General features: G+C 36.5%; 1 protein-coding gene across 8 annotated transcripts in view; it reads right to left on the bottom strand.

Moving 5' to 3' along the window:
* The window catches only part of LOC123524452 (hydroxymethylglutaryl-CoA synthase 1-like), a 369785-nt gene that overhangs the window by 137292 nt on the left and 207024 nt on the right, over nt 1–25469 (bottom strand). For all 8 annotated transcript variants that reach the window (XM_053538857.1, XM_045302659.2, XM_053538854.1 and 5 more), the window contains exon 6: nt 24898–25068. In XM_053538857.1, coding sequence (XP_053394832.1) covers nt 24898–25068 — 171 coding nt within the window. The remainder of the gene's footprint in view (nt 1–24897; nt 25069–25469) is intronic.

Here is a 25469-nt window from a genome sequence, read left to right as displayed (position 1 = left end):
TCTAATCCAGTTCATATCTAACCATCCTTGGACCAATATCTCTTTTATATAGGACAGATATTGTAAACTGATGTCAGACCATTATAGTTTTGCTCACTGGTTTTAAGTCGGACCAATATCATGTCTAGGTCCGATATAGATCAGGTATCAAACCGTCTATCCGTCACTGGGGATACTCCTTTCACGCAGTTCACTGTTATTGACAAAAGAAAAAAAACATTTTGAAATCCCCATACCAAACAGCTTACATTTATTACATTTAAGTTGCATCTCTTACGACATCTGGCCAATACTTGACCTTTGTTGTTTTTGATGTGTTTAACATATATGAATGGTAAGGTACTGACTAAGTGGATTTTTAATCATATCTTACACACATAACACTACGCCTAGCCTAATCGTTAGGAAAAAATGGTGTGGGTGATATTTATATATCGAGCAGACATAGCGTCTACCTGCCAATATTCCGACTGCTGTCAATCCGATACAGGCATGCAAACTGAGTGACACATCTATGAATTAGGTGCAGAGAATAATCAATAGTAAAGTGTAACATGCTGTTCAAAGTGAACCTTTGATCTAAAAACAAGAGGGCCAAGATGGCCCTAGGTCACTCACCTGTGTAACACACCATAACAGTGTAAACATGCTTTACCTAGTGATTTCATGGAGACATATTCTGACCAAATTTTCATTTAAGACTGGACCAAAAAACATGGCCTCTTCAGTGTAAACAAGCATTTTCTTTGATTTGACCTAGTTACCTAGTTTTTTACCCCACATGACCCAGATTCGAACTTGTCCAAAATTTCATGAAAACAAATATTCTGACAAAGTTTCAGGAAGATTGGAGCAAGAAAGTGGACTCTAGAGTGTATACAAGCTTTTCCTATGATTTGACCTAGTGACCTAGTTTTTGACCCCATGGGACCCAAATTTAAAATCATCCAAGACTTCACGATAAACATTCTGACCAAATTTTATGAAGATAGAATAAAAATGTGCCCCCTAGGGTGTAAACAAGCTTATTCTTTGACCTGGTGACCTAGTTTTTGGCCCCACATGACCCAGATACCGGTAAAAATTCATACAATATTTCAGGCAGACAAACATTTTGACCAAGTTTCATGCACATCAAATGAACCAGAGTGTTAACAAGCTTTTTCCTTTGATTTGACTGGGTGACCTAGTTTTTGACCCAGCCCGCTTGCATAGCTCAGTAGGGAGAGCATTGGTCTATGGATCGTGGGGTCGCAAGTTCGATTCCCGGGCTGGGCGTATGTTCTCCGTGACGATTTGATAAAAGACATTGTGTCTGAAATCATTCGTCCTCCACCTCTGATGATTCATGTGGAGAAGTTGGCAGTTACTTGCAGAGAACAGGTTTGTACTGGTACAGAATCCAGGAACACTGGTTAGGTTAACTGCCCACCGTTATATGACTGAAATACTGTTGAAAAACTGCGTTAAACCCAAAACAAAAAAAACAAAAAAAATAGTTTTTGACCCCGTATGACCCAGTTTCAAACTTGGCCTAGGAAACATCAAGATAAACATTCTGACCAAGTTTCATGAAGATAGGGTCATAAATGTGGCCTGAAGAGTATTAACAAGCTTTTCCTTTGATTTGACCTTATGACCTAGTTTCTGAACCTATATGACCCAGTTTCATATATGGCATAGAAATTATCAAGATAAACATTCTGACCAAGTTTCATGAAGATAGGGTCATAAATATGGTCTCTAGGTTGTTAACAAGCTTTTCCTTTGATTTGACCTGATGACCTAGTTTTTGACCTGACATGACCCAGTTTCGATAATTCTGTGTAAGTTTGTATCAAATCAAAGCATAAATGAAACCTCTATATGGCTGAAAGGGCCAAAATAGAAAATTTTGCCATTTTCAGGGGCAGTAACTCTAGAACCCATGATGGAATCTAGCCACTTTTCAAAAGGAACCGAGATCTTATTGTGACTTAAGTTGCGTGTAAGTGTGGTTAAAATCAAATATAAAATGTCACTTCTATCGTGTTCACAAGGTAAAACTTACCAAATTTTGACTCTTTCAGGGGTCAATCAGGGGCTGTAACTCCAAAACCTAAGATTGGATCTGACAGATTCATCATGGGATCCAAGATTTATTGTTGTTGAAGATATTTTGCAAGTTTGTATCAAATCAAACCGTAAATGAAGTTTCTATATGGCTGCAAAAGCCAAAATAGCAAATTTTGGCCCTTTAAGGGACCATAACTCTGGAACCCTATGATGATGGGATCTGGCCAGTTTCCGAAAGGAACCAGGATATTATGCCAATACAAGTTGTGTGCAAATTTGATTATAGTCGATTGCTAAATGTTGTCTCTATCATGTTGACAAGCCAAAAATAGCAAATTTTGGCCCTTTAAGAGGCCGTAACTCTGCAACCCATGATGGGATCTGGCCAGTTTTCAAAAGGGACCAAGATATTATGCCAATACAAGTTGTGTGCAAGTTTTATTTTTTAAGCTGATCGCAAAATGTGGTCTCTATCGTGTTCACCAGCCAAAAATAGCAAATTTTGGCCCTTTAAGGGGCCATAACTCTGGAACCCATGATGGGATCTGGCCAGTTTTCAAAAGGAACTGAGATATTATGCCAATACAAATTGTGTGCAAGTTTTATTAAAGTTGTTTGCAAGATGTGGTCTCTATCGTGTTCACAAGCCAAAAATGGCAATTTTTGGCCCTTTAAGGGGCCATAACTCTGGAACCCATGATTGGATCTGGCCAGTTTTCAAAAGGAACCGAGATATTATGCCCCTACAAGTTATGTGCAAGTTTGATAATAATCAAATACAAAATGTGGTCTCTATTGTGTCCACAAGGAAATTGTGGACGAACGGACGAAGGGTGATCACAAAAGCTCACCCTGTCACTTCGTGACAGATGAGCTAATAACGTGTAATGTTCCTAGCACCGTTCATTACAGTAACTGTATCAACATTTTGATGGAATACATGTACATTTGTATTTAAACACTACTGACATAATGAATAACAAAAACAAAACATCTGTAAAATGGAACAAATATATCTCATTCACAAATATTTACAAATCACAATTTTCTTTTGTCTCGCTATGCTATGCTACTGTAATTGTAAATGTATTAGCCAGAATCCAAAATAGTCGTAAATATATTAGCCAATAAATCTATTTATATCTTTGGCGTTTGTCCGGTGACCTAGTTTTGACCTAGTTTTCACGCATTAATATGTTACTGTAGTCAGAACAAAAAACAACAGAAATGTATATTATACTGACTGAAAGATACGTTTAAATTGATGTTCGACAGCTGAAAATATTGTCGTGGCAAAATAATTATATTTTGATGGTTAAATAAATGTATGGCACGGAACTATTTGTTTGCACCTACGGCACTATTTTTGTTCTGTCTGCAGTAAGGAAGTTTCTACATTGTTAACTTTGGATCGAATATCCTGAATAGGAACTCACTTTCCTTTTGCTTTAGATACAGTAAGTGTACTTATATTAGAGCAGCTAAATTTTAGTGCAAACACCTTAAATTAAGTAGTTTCGACTTATTAGTGCATACCTGTATTAGCGCAGTATCAGCAGCACTAAAATAACCAATTGGCAGTATCTGAAACATCAATTTCCGATGAAATACAGAATGGCCCGAACGTGACTGTTATATCCAGTTCTGCTCGGGGCTATATATACATGTTTTTACTTTAAAAAATATTACTTAACAAGGCAGTCTGAAAGACAGCTAAATCCCCCGCCACTGCTATGGATAGTGAAAGGGTAAAACCTTTGATTTTAGCTGTGACCTTGACCTTGAACTGACATGGCTGACTCTAAAGTGGACAGGGCTGTGATTAAATAAGAGAGCCAGAGATTGTTTATTTGATTCTGATCTTTAGTAATTATATAGTTAATTGTTGTTGTATACTAATCATTTACAAATCATTGGTCTCAAATCATATAGGCAAAGAAGCCTAGAGGAAAATCTATTATCTGTAAATATAGTTATAATGCTCGGTGCACATTACAATATGATGTGGGTGATGATGTTAAACAATTACGTTAAGTTTGAATCAAATCTATTCATGAATAACAGAGAAAGAGTGAAAGTGCATCAAAACTTTAACCGGAAATTCTAAGTAAAAAGGGGGAATAATTCATGAAAAATTGGTGACAGAGTTATGCATCTTGTGTCATATGATGTGGGTGATGATGTTGAACAATTATTTCAAGTTTGAATCAAATCCATTTAGTAATAACAGAGATAGAGTGAAAGTGCATCAAAACTTTAACCTAAAAAACTAAGTGAAAAAGGGGGATAAATAATAAAATATTGGTGCCAGAGTTATGGCCCTTATGTCAGATGATGTGGGTGATGATGAGGAATAACTATTTTAAGTTTGAATTAAATCCATCAAGTAAATTACAGAGAAAAGAGGGCCAAGTTGGCCCTAGGTCGCTCACCTGAGAAACACACCATAACAGTGTAAACATGTTTGACCTAGTGATTTCATGGAAACAAATATTCTGGCCAATTTTCATTAAGACTGGACCAAAAATGTGGTCTCTCGAGTTTAAACAAGTATTTTCTTAGATATGACCTAGTGACCTAGTTTTTGACCCCAGGTGACCCATATTCAAACTTGACCTAGATTTTATCAAGGCAATCATTCTGACCAAATTTCATGAAGATTGAAAAGTACAGTTTTGTGACTTATCATCCGGAAACCGTTTAACTGTTTAGGGTCACTGTGACCTTGACCTTTGACCTAATGACCTCAAAATCTATAGGGGTCATCTGCTGGTCATGATAAACCTCTATCATCTTTCATGACCCTTGGCCTAAGCGTTCTCAAGTTATTGTCCAAAAACCGTTTAACTGTTCCTGGCCAATGTGACCTTGACCTTTGACCTAATGACCTCAAAATCAATAGGGGTCATCTGCTGGTCATGACCAACCTCACTATCAATTTTCCTGACACTAGGCCCAAGCGTCCTTGAGTTATCACCTGGAAACCATTTTACTGTTCCTAGTCACTGTGACCTTGACCTTTGACATACTGAACTCAAAATAAATAGAAATAAATAGGGGTCATTTGCTGGTCATGACCAACCTTCCTATCAACTTTCAAAATAGCTAATTCTGGCCCTTTCAGGGGCCATCACTCTGGAACCCATAATGGAATCTGGCCTGTTAAAGCTGAGTTCAAGAAAGGAACCAATATATTATGGTGATACAAGTTGATAAAGGAACCGAGATCTTATGGTGACACAAGTTTTGTGCAAGTTTGATTAAATTCAAATCATAAATGAAGCTGCTATTGTGCAGACAAGGTCAAAATAGCTAATTCTGGCCCTTTCAGGGGCCATCACTCTGAAACCCATAATGGAATCTGGCCAGTTCAAGGAACCAAGATTGATGTAAGCGACACAAATGCTATGGCTGCTGTTTACTTACGGTCCACATAAGTTGTATTTTCGATGCAAATGACGGTCGTGAAAATGGGAATTTTGGACCAAAAGTGATTAAAGTTGTAATAGATTTATTTGCGTAATGAAAATCGGACCTAAAATGGATTTAAATAGTGCTAAGGAGGACAACCATGAGAGTGGTGAAAGTGGGGCATCAAACATGGCGGACAGTGGCCCACAAAACAACAGTGACACAAATAACATTCCGCTCGTGTTCATGTCGGAAAGATCTGTTTTCGGAAATAGAAAGCCCACTCGGGAGGAATGGATTACACATGTGAGTTGTATTGTGCGATTAGCCAAAGAATTGACCCATCTCATATAAAAGGACTTCAGCGCATACATGGTATGTGGCGGGTATATTTAGACAATCTTGATGACAAAGTAACCTTGTTAGCCCAGGGGGTTCCTTTAAGGGGAAAGATTATCCCAGTGTTGTCAAATAATCCAGACCGATTGGACGGTGAAAATGCAATTAGGATTTGTGTGCAGAACATTCCGCTCTCTGTCGATGATGGAACCATCACGAGAGTTTTGATTCTTAAAAACGTTAATATAATACCAAGTTATCATGAAATGCTCCGTTTGAACGGCAAACTGACTAATTGCGCAACAGGAGACAGGATAATTCTGGCTAAGGCTTCTTCCCTTCAGGAGCCCCTACCTAGCATTATGCAGTTCGGACACTTCACAGGTCGCGTGATACACCTGGGACAGAAAAAAGGCAATGACAGGCCAAAGGAATGTACAAAATGTTTCATGTCCGGGCACGTGTTTGCTAGCTGCCCTAATGACTGGGTGTGTGCGACGTGTAAATGTTCTGGACATAAGCAGAACGAATGTGATCGCTTCTCCAGAGATACCAACGAAACTGAAACCGAGTCAGACGTCAACGGGGACGAAGACGAAACTAGTAAAGGGGATCAGTTTTCCGACTCAGATGAGGCGGACGCAGACACTACGATAAAATGTGCACAGCCTGATCACTCTACACCAAAGTCTAGTCCTGCTGACTCGACTGTAAATGCGAACAGTGAAAATTCGTCGCTAAAGGCACGTGGATTCAACAAACGTTGCACAAGTTTGCAAATAGAGGGAGTAGCGAAACTCCGAACCGAGGCAAACAGCCAGTCGTCAGCGAGCGGTCACCACCAATGCCACCCGAAGATTTACACGATAATCAACAAGTGAACACGAAGCGAGGAAAAAAGAGACGTTAATCCTTTCTATAGTATACTACAGTAACTACTAAATTATACTGATTGATATTACACTTTACGGACAATGAGTTTGAATTGCGATTTTGTACTACAACGGGGTTATTTCATTAAAAACAAGAGGGCCATGAAGGCCCTGTATTGCTCACCTGACCTATTGACCTAAAGATAATCAAGATCAACATTCTGACCAAGTTTCATTAAGATATGGTCATAAATGTAGCCTCTAAAGTGTTAACTAGCTTTTCCTTTGATTTGACCTGGTGACCTAGTTTTTGCCCCCACATGACCCAGATTTAAACTTGACCTAAAGATCATCAAGATTAACATTCTGACTAAGTTTCATGAAGATATAGTCATAAATGTGGCCTCTAGAGTGTTAACAAGCTTTTCCTTTGATATGACCTAGTGACCTAGTTTTTGACTCCATCTGACCCAGATTTAAACTTGACCTAAAGATCATCAAGATAAACATTCTGACCAAGTTTCATTAAGATATGGTCATAAATGTGGCCTCTACAGTGTTAATTAGCTTTTCCTTTGATTTGACCTGGTGACCTAGTTTTTGACCCAACATGACCCAGATTCAAAATTGCCCTAAAGATCATCAAGTTTAACATTCTGACTAAGTTTCATGAAGATATAGTCATAAATGTGGCCTCTAGAGTGTTAACAAGCTTTTCCTTTGATATGACCTAGTGACCTAGTTTTTGACCCCACCTAACCCAGATTTGAACTTGAGCTATAGATCATCAAGATTAACATTTTGACCAAGTTTCATTAAGGTATGGTCATAAATGTGGCCTCTACAGTGTAAACTAGCTTTTCATTTGATTTGGCTTGGTGACCTAGTTTTTTTATCCTACATGACCCAGATTCAAACTGGACCTTAAGATCATCAATATTAACAATCTGACCAAGTTTCATGAAGATACAGTCATAAATGCGGCTTCTACAGTGTTAACAAGCTTTTCCTTTGATTTGACCTGGTGACCTAGTTTATGAACCCAGATAACCAAATATCGAACTCGTCCAAGATTTTATTAAGGGTAACATTCTGACCAAGTTTCATTAAGATTGGGCCAAAAATGTGACCTCTAGAGTGTTAACAAGCTTTTTCTTTGATTTGACCTGGTGACCTAGTTTTTTACCCCAGATGACCCAATATCGAACTCATCCAAGATTTTATTGAGGGTAACATCCTGACCAAGTTTCATTAAGATTGGGCCAAAATTGTGACCTCTAGAGTGTTAACAAGCTTTTCCTTTGATTTGACCTGATGACCTAGTTTTTGACCCCAGATGACCCAATATCGAACTCGTCCAAGATTTTATTGAGGGTAACATTCTGACCAAGTTTCATTAAAATTGGGTCAAAAATGTGACCTCTAGAGTGTTAACAGTCAAATTGTTGACGACGGACGGACGGACGGACGGACGACGGACGACGACAGACGCCGGACACAGGGTGATCACTAAAGCTCACCTTTGAGCACTTCGTGCTCAGGTGAGCTAAAAAAAAATGGTTATGACAGAACCACTAGAATAAATAAACACAAATTACTTGTGAATAATGACATGTAAATTAATAAGCAAACCTTTTAACTCTTCTTTACTGTGTAAAGGGAATTTATACAGGTGTTTTTGTACATACTTGAACAAATTTGTTGAGTTTTGTCTTTTGTTTTGTTTCATAAGAGTAAACCTATACACATATTTGTTTACTGTAGTATGTACTTTGCTGATCAAAACATTATCTTATTGTGTAGTGTTTGTTAAACATAATGAAAATATATACAACAAAATGATCGAAACATTATCTTATTGTGTAGTGTTTGATAAACATAATGAAGATATATACAACAAAATTATTTTATACACAGTAACTCGTAAGAATAATTTGTCACTGAACTTAAGAGTTAAACATAAATTGTAAAGTGTAGGTAACACTTACACATAACATTTGCTAACTTTTAAAGTTTAAGAGATGCGTACATGCGTACTTTTGAATTAGTAATATGTGCATAAACCCTTTATTATTTTTAAAGTAATATTTTGCTATATGAATACTCTCATACGCATAAAGAATTATGCAGATGTTTTCGTACATACGTGAATATTTTTGTGAAGTTTTTGTCTTTTGTCTGTACTTTGCTCATTGAAACATTATTTTATTGTTATTTTGTCACTGAACTTCAGTAGTTATATATACATTGAAAATGTTGTTTTTTCATATGCAATAATAAGTCTATTTAAAAAAATCAACAAGAAAGATGAAGATTATTTCAATTGTGTATACATAATACACTACAAAGTCTTGATCGATAATGTACATGTATTTGACTAATGTAATACAATTCGTAGATAACGCATAATATCTGTTAACTGTAGTCGGTAATGGCGTTTAAAAAAAAAAAAAACAAGAGGGCCATGATGGCCCTATATCGCTCACCTGTTATCATTGCACTTCTTGTCCTCAGAAAAAATATCTAAGTCCAAAGGATAGGAACAACAAAGGGAAGAAAGTTAACCAAAAAGAAAAAAAAATTCTTAAAAGGTACAGATATGTCAAAATACACCTAAAAATTGGAGGTACCATCCATGTTGTACCACAGAAAAGTGGTCTCGGTTTAAGCCAAAATAAGCTATTTATAGTAACGTAAAAGGGAAGTAATTAAAAAGAAAATTATTGTAAGTGAACAAAAGAAGGAATCTGTTGACATAAATGAAATTTCAGATCAGTATCTTCATTAGTTACAAAGATATACCAATTTTAATTTGAAATAAAGGGAGGTAATTTGAAACAAAATCAGTCCATAGTTTGATTGGCTGATTGGCTCAGTCAAACTAATGACAATAATGAAATTTCAAATAAGTCCTATAGGTACTTACTGATATAAATCCAGTTTGATTACAATCAGGGGAGGTAATCAGATATAAAATAACCTTCGATTGGCTCTGATTTGTCATGGAATCCAAGATTTATTGTTGTTGAAGATACATTTTTGTATTTTGGAAGTTTGTATCAAATAAAACCATAAATGAAGTCTCTATATGGCTGCAAAAGCCAAAATAGCCAATTTTGGACCTTTAAGGGGCCATAACTCTGGAACTCATAATGGAATCTCGCCAGTTGAAGAAAGGAACCAAGATCTTATAGTGATACAAGTTGTGTGCAAGTTTGGTTAAAACAAAATCATAAATGAAGCTGCTATTGTGCAGACAAGGTCAAAATAGCTGATTCTGGCCCTTTCAGGGGCCATAACTCTGGAACCCATCATGATATCTCGCCAGTTCAAGAAAGGAACCAAGATCTTATAGTGATACAAGTTGCATGCAAGTTTGGTTAAAATAAAATCATAAATGAAGCTGCTATTGTGCAGACAAGGTCAAAATAGCTAATTTTGGCCTTTCAGGGGCCATAACTCTGGAACCCATTATGGGGTCTGGCCAGTTCAACAAAGGAAATGAGATCTTATGGCGACACAAGTTTTGTGCAAGTTTGATTAAATTCAAATCATAAATGAAGCTGCTATTGTGCAGACAAGGTCAAATAGTTAATTCTGGCCCTTTCAGGGGCCATAACTCTGGAACCCATAATGGAATCTCGCCAGTTCAAGAAAGGAACCAAGATCTTATAGTGATACAAGTTGTGTGCAAGTTTGGTTAAAACAAAATCATAAATGAAGCTGCTATTGTGCAGACAAGGTCAAAATAGCTGATTCTGGCCCTTTCAGGGGCCATAACTCTGGAATCCATAAAGGAATCTCACCAATTCAAGAAAGGAACCAAGATCTTATAGTGATACAAGTTGTGTGCAAGTTTGGTTAAAATCAAATCATAAACTAGAAAATGCTTTTGTAAAAAAGCGCATGTCTCCCCCAACGCAAAGTCCTATAGGCAAGAAGTCAATAGGGGTCAGGAGCGAAAGTCAAAGAGACACTGATGGTTGGCTGCAATAGGGATCATCTACTTGGCATGTCCAGTCATCCCGCTAAATTTCAACACTCTTGGCCTAGTGGTTCTCAAGTTACTGTTCAGGCTCCTGTGACCTTGACCTTTGATCAAGTGACCTCAAAATAAATAGGGGTCACCTACTCTGCATGTCCAATCATCCTATTAAGTTTAAACATTGTAGGTCCAGTGGTTCTCAAGTTATTTCCAAAAAATGATTTTACATGAACAGGCCACTGTGACCTTGACCTTTAATAGACTGACCCCAAAATCAATATGGGGTCATCTACTCTGCATGTTCAATCAAACTTCTATGAAGTTTCAACATTCTGGGTCAAGTGGTTCTCAAGTTAATGATTGGAAATGGTTTTCCATGTTCAGGCCCCTGTGGCCTTGACCTTTAACAGAGTGACCCTAAAATCGTTAGGGGTCATCTACTCTGCATGACCAATCATCCTATGAAGTTTCATCATTCTGGGTCAAGTGGTTCTCAAGTTACTGACCGGAAATGGTTTTCAATGTTCAGGCTCCTGTGGCCTTGACCTTTCACAGAGTGACCCCAAAATCGTTAGGGGTCATCTACTCTGCATGACCAATCATCCTATTAAGTTTCAACATTCTGGGTCAAGTGGTTCTCAAGTTACTGACCAGAAATGGTTTTCAATGTTCAGGCCCCTGTGACCTTGACCTTTAATGGAGTGACCCCAAAATCAATAGGGGTCATCTACTTTGCATGTACAATCATCCTATGAAGTTTCAACATTCTGGGTCAAGTGGTTCTCTAGTTATTGATCGGAAATGGTTTTCCATGTTCAGGCCCCTGTGACCTTGACCTTTGATGGAGTGACCCCAAAATCAATAGGGGTCATTTACTCTGCATGACCAATCATCCTATGAAGTTTCAACATTCTGGGTCAAGTGGTTCTCTAGTTATTGATCGGAAATGGTTTTCAATGTTCAGGCCCCTGTGACCTTGACCTTTGATGGAGTGACCCAAAAATCAATAGGGGTCATCAACTCTTCATGACCAATCATCCTATGAAGTTTCAACATTCTGGGTCAAGTGGTTCTCTAGTTATTGATCGGAAATGGTTTTCAATGTTCAGGCCCCTGTGACCTTGACCTTTAATGGAGTGACCCCAAAATCGATAGGGGTCATCTACTTTGCATGTACAATCATCCTATGAAGTTTTAACATTCTGGGTCAAGTGGTTCTCTAGTTATTGATCGGAAGTGGTTTTCCATGTTCAGGCCCCTGTGACCTTGACCTTTTATGGAGTGACCCCAAAATCAATAGGGGTCATCTACTCTTCATGACCAATCATCCTATGAAGTTTCAACATTCTGGGTCAAGTGGTTCTCTAGTTATTGATCGGAAATGGTTTTCAATGTTCAGGCCCCTGTGACCTTGACCTTTGACGGAGTGACCCCAAAAACAATAGGGGTCGTCTACTCTAGCAGCCCTACAACCCTATGAAGTTTGAAGGTTCTAGGTCAAATGGTTCTCCAGCTATTGCTCGGAAATGAAGTGTGACGTACGGACGGACGGAAGGATGGACGGACGGACAGGGCAAAAACAATATGTCTCCTGGGGGAGACATAATGAAGCTGCTATTGTGCAGACAAGGTCAAAATAGCTAATTCTGGCCCTTTCAGGGGCCATAACTCTGGACCCCATAATGGAATCTGGCCAGTTCAAGAAAGGAACCAAGATCTTATGGTGATACAAGTTGTGTGCAAGTTTGGTAAAAATCAAATCATAAATAAAGCTGCTATTGTGCAGACACGGTCAAAATAGCTAATTTTGGCTCTTTCAGGGGCCATAACTCTGGAACCCATAATGGGATCTGGCCAGTTCAAGAAAGGAACCGAGATCTTATGGTGATACAAGTTGTGTGCAAGTTTGGTTAAAATAAAATCATTAATGAAACCACTATCGTGCAGACAAGAAATTGTTGACGGACGCACGGACTGACGACGGACAAAGGGTGATCACAAAAGCTCACCTTGTCACTATGTGACAGGTGAGCTAAAAAAGAGATGCGTTGCACTTTAAACTTAATAAACAGGTACATAAACCCTTTATTGTTTTTTTAATGATAACATTTTGCGATATGAATACTGTCATACGTATGAAACATTTCTGATCTATACATTTTCAATATTGGTAAAATATATTAATTACCTAATCATTAATTATGGCAAAGTCAAACTGTAGCTTTTCTCAGAACCATTTTGCTTTGTTGAATGTACAGGGTTTAAAAGATAGAAATAAAAGATACAGAGTAATGGAATGGCTGAATCAACAAAAGGTACAATTCGTTTTCTTCCAAGAAACACATTTTGTAAAAGAAATGAAACAAGAGTTATCTTTACAATTTACAGACTGGGATTGCTTTCATTCATCTGGAACCTCAAATAGTCGAGGTTGTTCGATCTTTATTTTAAAAAAAGTAAACTATAAATTAATTGATGAACTTTATGATGCCGACGGAAGATATATAATCCTTAACATTGAAATGAATGATAATACTTACACTTTAATTGACATCAGATATGCTCCCAATGATCAAAAGAATAGAAATGCTTATTTCAATAAACTTAACGACCTTATAACAGAAAATAGTCAAGGGCTGACTCTAATAGCAGGAGACTTTAACGATATTTTTTCTAAACAAGATAGAATTTGCAAAACGCATACAACAAATACTAAATTTCCTGTGTCAAACTTGATGAAACTTACTAAAATACACAATTTAGTAGATATTTGGAGACAAATAAATGGACCAAAAGAACAATTTACTTGGCGGCGTAAAAACGGAATCGAAAAAAGTAGGATTGATATCTGGTTAATAGATGAAAATATTATACCACTAGTCCTCTCAGCTGATATTAGACCTGCACAAATCCAGTTTACTGATCATCTTGCTATTTCCTTGAAACTCAAGATACCGAGCACCCGTGGTCCCGGTTTTTGGAAACTCTTTACTTGAAAATGATAAATATGTTTCCTATATTTCAAAAGTTATTTCAAACTTTATGAAGCCTGACATTAAGAATGAACAAACCAAATGGGAACTATTTAAACTAGAAATTAAAGAGCAAACAATCTTTTTCTCTAGAAAAGCAGCACATGACCGAAAAACTCGTCTTTCTGAATTAGAAGAAGAATTAAGTACCTTGATACAGCAGAAATCCAATGATATAAACAAACACAAAATTGTTCAAATTGAACAAGAAATAGAAGAAATTTATAACTTTAGAGCACGTGGAGCACAAATTCGTTCGAGAGTAAATGTTTTAGAACAAGGTGAAAAAAATTCTAAATATTTTTTTAGTTCAGAAAAATCACGCCAAACTAGAAAGGTTATAAATTCACTTTTTACAAATAACGAAAGAATTACAAACAAAGACGAAATCTTCAAGGAAGAGGTTAAGTTTTATAAAAAAAACTATATACTCGTAGCTCAGATGAAAGTGACTTGAATATTCGGACATATCTGGACTCCATAATATTAGAAAATAATTTATCACCCAATCTTGCAAATGTCTGTGAAGGAGTACTTACTTATGATGAATGCACTCAAGCTATCAATGAAATGAATCTTAATAAAAGTCCAGGTTTAGACGGATTAACCGTTGAATTTTATAGGAAATTTTGGGATCTTATAGGGAATTTTGTAATAAATTCTTCGAATTATAGTTATAGAAATGGAGAATTATCAATATCTCAGAAACAAAGTGTATTTTCATTGATCTATAAAAAAGGTGACCCGGAGAATATTGAAAACTGGAGGCCTGTATCTCTTTTAAATGTAGATCTTAAACTATCTGCAAGAGTTTTAGCCAAACATTTACAAATCGTAATCCCGAAAATAGTGAGTCTAGATCAACAAGGCTATATTAACAAGGGGGCCATGATGGCCCTATATCGCTCACTTGTTATCATTGCACTTGAGGACAAGAAGGTCCTCAGAAAAAATATCTAAGTCCAAAGGACAGGAACTACAAAGGGAAGAAATTAAACCAAAAAGAAAAAGAAAATTCTAACAAGGTACAGATATGTCAAAATACACCTAAAAATTGGAGGTACCATCCATGTTGTACCACAGAAAAGTGGTCTCGGTTTTTCCTTACGGCCAATAATAAAAAAGTTACTAAAAACAAACTATTTATAGTAACGTTAAAGGGAAGTAATTAAAAAAACTGATTGTAAGTTAACAAAAGAAGGATCTGCCAAATAAATCTGTTGACATAAATGAAATTTCAGATCAGTATCTTCATTAGTTACGGAGATATAATCATTTTAATTTGAAATAAAGGGAGGTAATATGACATAAAATCAGTCCATAGTTATCTACCCTCATTGGCTCAGTCCAACTAATGACAAAGATGAAATTTCAAATAAGTCCTATAAGTACTTACTGATATAAATCCATTTTGATTACAATCAGGAGAGATAATCAGATATAAAATAACTCTGGAACCTACGAATGGATCTGATTTGTCATGGAATCCAAGATTTATTGTTGTTGAAGATATTTTGGAAGTTTGTATCAAATAAAACCATAAATGAAGTCTCTATATAGCTGCAAAAGCCAAAATAGCCAATTTTGGACTTTTAAGGGGCCATAACTCTGGAACCCATGAAGGAATCTGGCCAGTTCAAGAAAGGAACCAAGATCTTGTGGTGATACAAGTTTTGTGCAAGTTTGGTTAAAATCAAATCATAAATGAAGCTGCTATTGTGCAGACAAGGTCAAAATAATTAATTTTGGCCCTTTCAGGGGCCATAACTCTGGAATCCATTAAGGAATCTGGCCGGTTCAAGAAAGGAACCGAGATCTTATAGTGACACAAGTTTTGTGCAAGTTTGATTAAATTCGAATCATAAATGAAGCTGCTATTTGCAGACAAGGTCAAAATAGCTAATTCTGGCCCTTTCAGGGGCCATCACTCTGGAACCCATAATGGAATCTGGCCAGTTCAAGAAAGGAACCAAGATCATATGGTGATACAAGTTGTGTGCAAGTTTGGTTAAAATAAAATCATTAATGAAGCTGCTATTGTGCAGACAAGGTCAAAATAGCTAATTCTGGCCCTTTCAGGGGCCATAACTCTGGAACCCATAATGGAATCTGACCAGTTCAAGAAAGGAAATGGGATCTTATGGTGATACAAGTTGTGTGCCAGTTTAGTTAAAATCAAATTATAAATAAAGCTGCTATTGTGCAGACAAGGTCAAAATAGCTAATTCTGGCCCTTTCAGGGGCCATAACTCTGGAACCTGTAATGGTATCTGGCCACTTCAAGAAAGGAACCGAGATCTTATGGTGATACAAGTTGTGTGCAAGTTTGGTTAAAATAAAATCATAAATGAAACCACTATCGTGCAGACAAGAAATTGTTGACGCACGGACGTACGAGACGGACGCACTGACGACGGACGAAGGGTGATCACAAAAGCTCACCTTGTCACTATGTGACAGGTGAGCTAAAAATAGATACATTGGCTACAATATTAGACAAATCCAAGGTATAACAGACTATACTGATAAATTAGATATCGATGGAACAATTCTATTTCTAGATTTCAGAAAGGCCTTTGATACGGTTGATTGGGTTTTTATGTTTAAAACTTTAGAAAAATTTGGCTTTCAGGAATCATTTTTAAGATGGGTTAAAGTATTTTATACTAATATATCTGCATGTGTCACCAACAATGGATGGATTTCCGACTTTTTTTCTATAACACAAGGCATAAGACAAGGCTGTCCATTATCAGCTCTTCTTTTTATCATAGTAGTCGAAATATTGGCAATAAAAATACGATCAAACCAAGACATTAATGGAATAACTGTAAAAACTGATGTATCTAACCAAATAAAATTGACACAACTAGTGGATGATACCACCCTTTTTCTAAAAAATCACAATGAAATTCCTATTGCAATCGCCGAGATTGAAGAATTTGGCAAATATTCAGGTTTGAAATTAAATAAAAGAAAAACAGAAGGTCTATGGATCGGAAATCAGAAGAAAAATACATGCACAAATATTTATGATATAAATTTTACAAACAATTATGTGAAAGCTTTGGGAATGTACTTTGGTAACAAAAAAGATGAATGTAATAACCTTAACTGGAATGAAAAAATTCTGCAATGCTAAAAACTTCTCTCAAACTGGAGCAAAAGAAACTTAACATTTTATGGGAAAATTCTTGTATTGAAATCTTTAGCTTTACCAAAGTTTACATATTTATTGCAAAATTTAGAAGAACCTAAAGATATCATTAACCAGATTAACGCCATATTTTTTAGGTTTCTCTGGAATGGTAAAAATGATAAAATTAGACGTTCAATTACAATTAGCCATGAAAGTGATGGAGGCCTTGATATGGTAGATATTGATTCTTTTTCTAAAACAATGAAAATTAAATGGGTAAAAAAATTAACTTCTGCTGAAAACGCGAATTGGAAGGTTATCCATTCTTTTTTCCTAAATCAATATATGGAAGGAATTTCTTAGTATTTAGGATGAATTTAGATTCTATTAAATCACTACCACAGTCAGAACTTGTATTACCTGCCTTTTATAAAAATGTACTACAAATATGGATAGAGTTTAACAGATCTCTCCACAACAATAGTAAACTAGAAACTTTTGATAAAATAAGACAACAGTTAATATGGGGTAATAGCTTCATTAAGCATAAAGGAAAATGTATTATATTCAAAAAGTGGATAGATTCTAATATACTTTTTGTTAATGATTTATTGTCAGAGAAAGGTGAACTTGATATAACTCAAATACTCAATAGTCTCAAGGTAAAAAATAACTGGATATCAGAAATAACTAGAACTGTCACAGGAGTGACTCATACCCCCACCATACGGTCTTGTCACAGAAGAATGGCAACCATAAGGAATCTTAAAAATACTTTGGAGTACTTCATCCTGGGCTTCCACATATAAGTAATACTAGTATAGTAATACTAGTAAATATATTAAATCTCTAATATTAGAGATACACTAAAAGTGAATACAAAAAAGTGTCTTACCGACCCATGTTACCACGGAAAAATGTTTTTACTTTTTACATAGGACTTAAAATAAAAAAGTTAGAAAAACACCTAAAATATTGAAAATCTAAAAATAGGATTTCTAAAAATAGACTAATTCCTGGAATTTAAGGGGAAGAAACTCAGTACAAAGGTTAAAAAAAGGTTACTTCCCTTTGGCTTTAAGCCAATCAGAATGAGATATAGTGAAAATACATCAAAATAAACCATAAATTCTAGGTAAAAGGGGGCACAATTCAAGAAAAATAGTGTCAGAGTTATGCACCTTGTGTCACATGATGTGGGTGATGAGGTGGAACATCTATTTTAAGTCTGAATCAAATCCATTCAGTAGTAATTGAGATATAGTGAAAATACATCAAAATTAACCTTAAATTCTAAGTAAAAAGGGGCATAATTCATGAAAAATTGGTGTCAGAGTTATGCACCTTGTGTCACATGATGTGGGTGATGAGGTGGAACATCTATTTTAAGTTTGAATCAAATCCATTTTGTAATAATTGAGATATAGTGAAAATACATCAAAATCAACTTTAAATTTAAAGTAAAAGGGGACATAATTCATAAAAAATTTATGTCAGAGTTAAGCACCTTATGTCACATCATCTGGGTGATGAGGCGGAACAACTATTTTAAGTTTGAATCAAATCCATTTAGTAATAACTGAGATATAGTGAAAATACAACAAAATTAACCTTAAATTCTAAGTAAAAGGGGACATAATTCATGAAAACTTGGTGCCAGAGTTATGCACCTTGTGTCACATGATGTGGGCACATGATGTGGGTGATGAGGTGGAACATCTATTTTAAGTTTGAATCAAATCCATTCAGTAGTAACTGAGATAAAGTGAAAATACATCAAAATCAGCCTTAAATTCTAAGTAAAAAGGGGCATAATTCATAAAAAAAATGGTGTCAGAGTTATGCACCTTATGTCACATGATGTGGGTGATGAGGTGGGACGGGACGGGACGCGAGGGGACGCGACAAAACTGACTCCTATATACCCCCCTCAAACATGTTTGGTGGGGGTATATATATACTGAAAAATGCAATTCCTAAGGAATGGAAAATAATTTTAAAATCAAAAGACTCTTATTTGACTAAAGTTAGAACAAATTTAACCTTCCCTGATGTAAAAAGAATTCTTTTACTGACGTTACCAATAAGGATATATACATGGTACTTGTTAGCAAGAAAATTGAATCACCGTATATTCATAGGTATTGGGAAACACAAATTGGTCATCAAATAAATTGGAATGCATTTTACTATTTTTTAAACAAAATTATTCCTGACAATAAAATCAAACAGCTAAAATACTAGAGTTGTCACAAGAGTGACGAATTATACCCCCACAATATGGCCTTGTCACAGAACTAAGCCAATGTCAAAGCCGAACTTGCTTGACCTTTGACCTACTGACCACAAAATCAACAGAGGTCATCTGCTAGTCATGATCAACCTCCCTATGAAGTTTCATGATCCTCCGCCCAAGCGTTCTCAAGTTATTGTCCGTAAAAGGTTTCAATGACCTTTGACCTTTGGAATTCAAAATCAATATGGGTCATCTGCTTGACATGACCAACCTCCAGATTAAGTTTCCTGATCCTAGTCCCAAGCATTCTCAAGTTATTGTCCGAAAACTGTTTAAATGTTCCGAGTCACTGTCACCTTGACCTGTGACCTACTGACCTCAAAATCATTAGGGGTCATCTGCTAGTCATAACCAACCTCCCTATCAATTTTCATGATCCTAGGCCCAAGCATTCTTCAGTTATCATCCGGAAACCGTTTAAATGTTCCAAGTCACTGTGACCTTGACCTTTGACCTACTGACCTCAAAGTAGAACTTGACCTGTATTTCATGATGTTACACCTGTGTACTAAAATTTATGATCCTAGGCCCAAGCGTTCTCAAGTTATCATCCGGAAACCATTTAACTGTTCCGAGTCCCTGTGACCTTGACCTTTGACCTACAGACCTCAAAGTCAAACTTGACCTGCATTTCATGATGTTACACCTGTGTAACAAAAGTTATGATCCTAGGCACAAGTGTTCTCAAGTTATCATCCGGAAACCATTTCTGTTCCGAGTCCCTGTGACCTTGACCTTTGACCTACAGATCACAAAGTTGAACTTGACCTGCATTTCATGATGTTACACCTGTGTACCAAAAGTTATGATCCTAGGCCCAAGCGTTCTCAAGTTATTATCCGGAAACCGTTTAACTGTTCAGAGTCACTGTGACCTTGACCTTTGACCTACTGATCCCAAATTCGAACTTGACCTGTATTTTCTGATGTTACACCTGTGTACCAAAAATTATTTCAATTGGTCAATCCTTTCTTGAGTTATCATTCGGAACCCATGCAAAACCAACGGACCGACCGACCGCCAAGCTCACTCCTATATACCCCCACAAACTTCGTTTTGTGGGGGTATAATAAATTGATTCATCGTATTGTTGCTAAAAACTTGAATCTTTTTACTTGGAAAATAATAGATAGTCCGAACTGCTATCATTGTAATTGCATTGAAGACAGTTGTCATTTCTTCATTAATTGCAGTTACTTATCAGATTTCTGGAAGATCGTTCATGAAGCACTTAGTTAGTGTGGTTTAAATAAATTGGTGAAAAATATGAAAAACATAGTAATTGGTTAAAAAATTGATTATAAAGAATACCAGGATATTAATATTTTACTCAGTATAATAACATACTGTATTTACAAGACATATCTCTTCAGCGAACGAAGAAAGAAATTTATTCTGGGGGAGACATAATGAAGCTGCTATTGTGCAGACAAGGTAAAAATAGCTGATTTTGGCCCTTTCAGGGGCCATAACTCTGGAACCCATAATGGGATCTGGCCAGTTCAAGAAAGGGACCAAGATCTTATGGTGATACAAGTTGTGTGCAAGTTTGGTTAAAATAAAATCACAAATGAAACCACTATCGTGCAGACAAGAAATTGTTGACGCACGCACAGACAGACGCACGACAGACGAAGGGTGATCATAAAAGCTCACCTTGTCACTATGTGACAGGTGAGTTAACAAGAGCTGTCGGATGACAGCGCGCTCGACTATTCGAAGAATTGATTGAAGAATGGGGTCAAAATATTTCATAGATTTTCAGACTAAACAAAAAAATGGATTAAACAAAAAATGTTCCTGTATTTGTGGATTTCGATTAGTCTTGCACTAAATGGCAATGTGTGACCATGATGGCAAATATGTTAAGTTATATGTTAGGCAAAACATGGACTTATATGAAAAATTTAACTAATTTCTAAGTCCAAAAAGGGCCATAATTCAGTCAAAATAGTTGACAGAGTTATGTACTCTTGCCTACAGATGGAAATCATGTTGATAAACTAGTGTTAAAAGTTTCAAAGCCACAGTTCAAACAGTTTTGACAAAACGCTGACTTGTAAAAAAACTGAACAAATTTCAAAGTCCAAAAAGGGCCATAATTCAGTCAAAATAATTGTCAGAGTTATGTACTCTTGCCTACAGATGGAAATCATAATGATAAACAAGTGTTTAAAGTTTAAAAGCCATATGTCAAATAGTCTTGACAAAACATGGACATTTACAAAACAGAACCAATTTCCAAATTCAAAAGGGCCATAATTCAGCCAAAAAAGAAGAAAGAGTTACGTACTCTTGCCTATTGATAGAGACTATTATACTGAACAAGATATAAAAGTTTCAAAGCCATATGTCAAACACTTTACACAAAATATAAACTGGTACGAAAAACTTAACCATGATTTCTAAGTCAAAAGGGGCCATAATTCAGTCAAAATGCTTGATGGAGTTATGTACTCTTGCCTACAACTGGACATTGTGATGGTAAACAAGTGTTGAAAGTTTCAAAGCTTTATCTCAAAAGACTTTGTCAAAATGTGGACTGGTACGAAAAACTTAACCAAGATTTCTAAGTCAAAAAGGGGCCATAATTCAACCAAAATGCTTGATGGAGTTATGTACTCTTGCCTACAACTGAACATGGTGATGGTAAACAAGTGTTGAAAGTTTCAAAGCTTTATCTCAAAAGACTTTGTCAAAATAAGAACTGGTACGAAAAACTTAACCAAGATTTCTAAGTCAAAAGGGGCCATAATTCAGTCAAAATGCTTGACAGAGTTATGTACTCTTGCCTATAACTAGACATGGTGATGGTAAACAAGTGTTGAAAGTTTCAAAGCTTTATCTCAAAAGACTTTGTCAAAATGTGGACTGGTACGAAAAACTTAACCAGGGTGTGACGCCGACGCCGACGCCGACGCCGTGGTGAGTAGGATAGCTCTACTTATTCTTCGAATAGTCGAGCTAAAAATACATCTTCTATCGCATACACAAGGTTTTTCTTTTATTAGACCTAGTGACCTGGTTTTTGATCCCAGAAGACCCATTTTCGAACTTGGCCTAGATTTCATGAAGGTAATCATTCTGACAAAATTTCATGAAGATCGTTTGAAAAATACAGCCTCTATAGCATACACAAGGTTTTTCTCTGATTTGACCTAGTGACCTAGTTTTTTATCCCAGATGACTCATTTTCGAACTTGGCCTAGATTTCATCAAGGTAATCATTCTGACCAAAATTCATGAAAATCAATTGAAAAATACAGCCTCTATCGCATACACAAGGTTTTTCATTGATTTGACCTAGTGACCTACTTTCTGACCCCAGATGACCCATTTTCAAACTTGGCCTAGATTTTATCAAGGTTATCATTCTGACAAAATTTCATGAAGAATAGTTGGACAAGAGCTCGTCGAACACAAAATGCCCCCCTTGATGCATTCAGTAATTGCACAAGGAACAGAAATTATATGCTCAATGTAAACAAAAGTTCTACCATTCTGGTTTAATCTGACTTTGACCTTTAACCTATTAATATAACAAGAGATTACAGAGTGATCTTGGCGCCATCCACTGAGCCATTTTTGAAGGTTCCAAATTTCAAGACTAGCTCAAGGTCAAAATCAAGGTCAAATTTCATTTCGGTACAAAACAATGTGTATGTGGTCCAAATTTGATAACTGTGGCTTGAGAAATGTGAAAGCAGGTCACTAGACCAATTTCAAGGTCAAAGTTCATTTCGGTAGACAGAACTATGCATGTGCTTCAAATTTGGAGGCTGTAGCTTGAGAAATAGGAAAGTGGGTAATAGGTAAAAATCAATGTCAAATTTCAATTCAGAACACAAAAATATGCATGCGGTCCAAATTTGAAGTCACTAGGTCAAAATCAAGGCCAAATTTTATTTCAGAACACAAAACTATACAAGTGGTCAAAATTTGAAGCCTGTACCTTCAGAAATGTGAAAGTAGGTCACTAGGTCAAACTCAAGATCAAAGTTCATTTCAGTACAAAACTATGCTTTGGTTCAAATTTGTAGGCTGTAGCTTGAGAAATGTGAAAGTAGGTCACTAGGTCAAAATCAAGGTCAAATTTTATTTTGGAACAAAAAACTATGCATGTGATCCAAATTTGAAGCCTGTACCTTCAAAAATGTGAAAGTAGGTCACTTGGTCAATAACAAGGTCAAAGTTTTTTTCGGTACACAAACATATGCATGTGGTCCAAATTTGAAGGCTGTAGCTACAGAAATGTGAAAGTAGGTCACTAGGTCAAGATCAAGGTCAACTCAGGTCAAGGTTCATCTTGCCACTCAAAACTATACATGTGGTCCAAATTTGAATGATGTAAGTTATGGACATGAAGATTCTAAGTTTTTCCCTACATAAGTCTATATGAACCATATGACCCCTGGGGCGGGGCCACATTTGACCCTAGAGGGATAATTTGAACAAACTTGGTAGAGAACCACTAAATGATGCTACATTACAAAATATCAAAGCCATAGTCTTTGTGGTTTGGACAAGAATATTTTCCCTATATAAGTCTATGTAAACCATGTGACCCCCAGGGCGGAGCCATATTTGACCTTCGGGGAATAATTTGAACAATCTTAGTAGAGGACCACTAGATGATGTCATATACAAAATATCAAAGCCCTAGGCCCTGTGGTTTTGGACAAGAGGTTTTTCAAAGTTTTTTCCTATATAAGTCTATATAAACCATGTGACCCCCGGGATGGGGCCATATTTGACCCCAGGGAAATAATCTGAACAATCTTGGTAGAGGTCCACTAGATTTTGCTACATACCAAATATCAAAGCCCTAGGCCCTATGGTTTTGGACAAGAAGATCAGAAACCGTTTAACTGTTCCTGGCCAATGTGACCTTGACCTTTGACCTAATGACCTCAAAATCAATAGGGGTCATCTGCTTGTCATGGCCAACCTAACTATCAATTTTCCTGGTACTAGGCCCAAGCGTTCTTGAGTAATTGCCTGGAAACCATTTTACTGTTCCTGGTAACTGTGACCTTGACCTTTGACATACTGACCTCAAAATCAATAGGGGTCATCTGCTGGTCATGACCAACCTCCCTATCAACTTTCATGATCCTAGGCCCAAGTGTTCTTGAGTTATCATCCGGAAACCGTTTTACTATTCAGGGTCACTGTGACCTTGACCTTTGACATACAGACCTCAAAATCAATAGGGGTCATCTGCTGGTGATGACCAACCTCCCTATCAACTTTTATGATCCTAGGCCTAAGCGTCTTGAGTTATCATCGGGTAACGGATTGGTCTACATACCGACCGACCGACCGACATTTGCAAAACAATATACCCCTCCTTCTTTGAAAGGGGGCATAAAAATACAGCCTCTATCGCATACACAAGCTAAATGGTGACAGACAACAGACAGCCGGACGCCAGACATCAAGCGATCACAGAAATTAAAGTGAGCTAAAAAAACAGAAAGTGTAAAAAAACTTTAACCAAGGTGGGGACACAGAAAGACGCCGACGCCGGGTAGAGTAGGATAGCTCTCCTTATACTTCGTAGAGTCAAGCTAAAAATTGTTGACAAGATGACTAATAGGCAGATGAAAGGTGCCATAACAGCTCTTCTTAGAGCACTTTCTGTTCCAGGTGAACTAACATTGGACAAGTTCCAACTTGGAAAGGAAGGCATGCACTATCTTCCTCAGAACAACATCTGAATAAATGCTATACACTTTCTAGTCATCGCATAATATAAATATGATTACCTAATTAAAAAAGAGACAAGTCCCCCATATACTGATGGAGTATACATGTTCCCTACTTGGTTGGCAAGTAACAGTGAAGGTTTAGTCTTCTTAATAAATGCTGGTTTACTTGCTGTTATAAAGGCAGTTTCAATCTCTTTGTTGAAATATGTGTCTTCCAACCTAATGTCCCTGAAAAAAAAAAAAAATACAAATCATACGTAATGTCAAAAGTTGCAACCCAACATGAAAACAATGTTGATACTATTAAAGGAATATATTTATGTAATGCATAAAAATGAAAACAAAATAAAATTTCCATTTTCATTAGTTTTATAATAGATAACTTGATATTTCATGGTGACATTAAACTATATTACAAGAGGGCCAAAATGGCCCTATATCGCTCACCTGTTATCACTACACTTAAGGACAAGAAGATCAAAAAATCATAATAAAGATCAATCAAAAGAATTATGAGAAAATATAATTGAAATTTTCTTAAAGTTACTTCAAATAAAATTATTTTCAAATCAGGCCAGTAGTTCCATGCCCGAAGGATTACATCGAGCAAAATTTTGACTGATGAAGCC

The sequence above is a fragment of the Mercenaria mercenaria genome, chromosome 3 (genome assembly GCF_021730395.1).
Source record: "Mercenaria mercenaria strain notata chromosome 3, MADL_Memer_1, whole genome shotgun sequence".
In the NCBI taxonomy this organism is placed as follows: Eukaryota; Metazoa; Mollusca; class Bivalvia; order Venerida; family Veneridae; genus Mercenaria; species Mercenaria mercenaria.
Note: the sequence above shows the minus strand (reverse complement) of the source record. Positions and strands in the feature narration are given on the sequence as shown.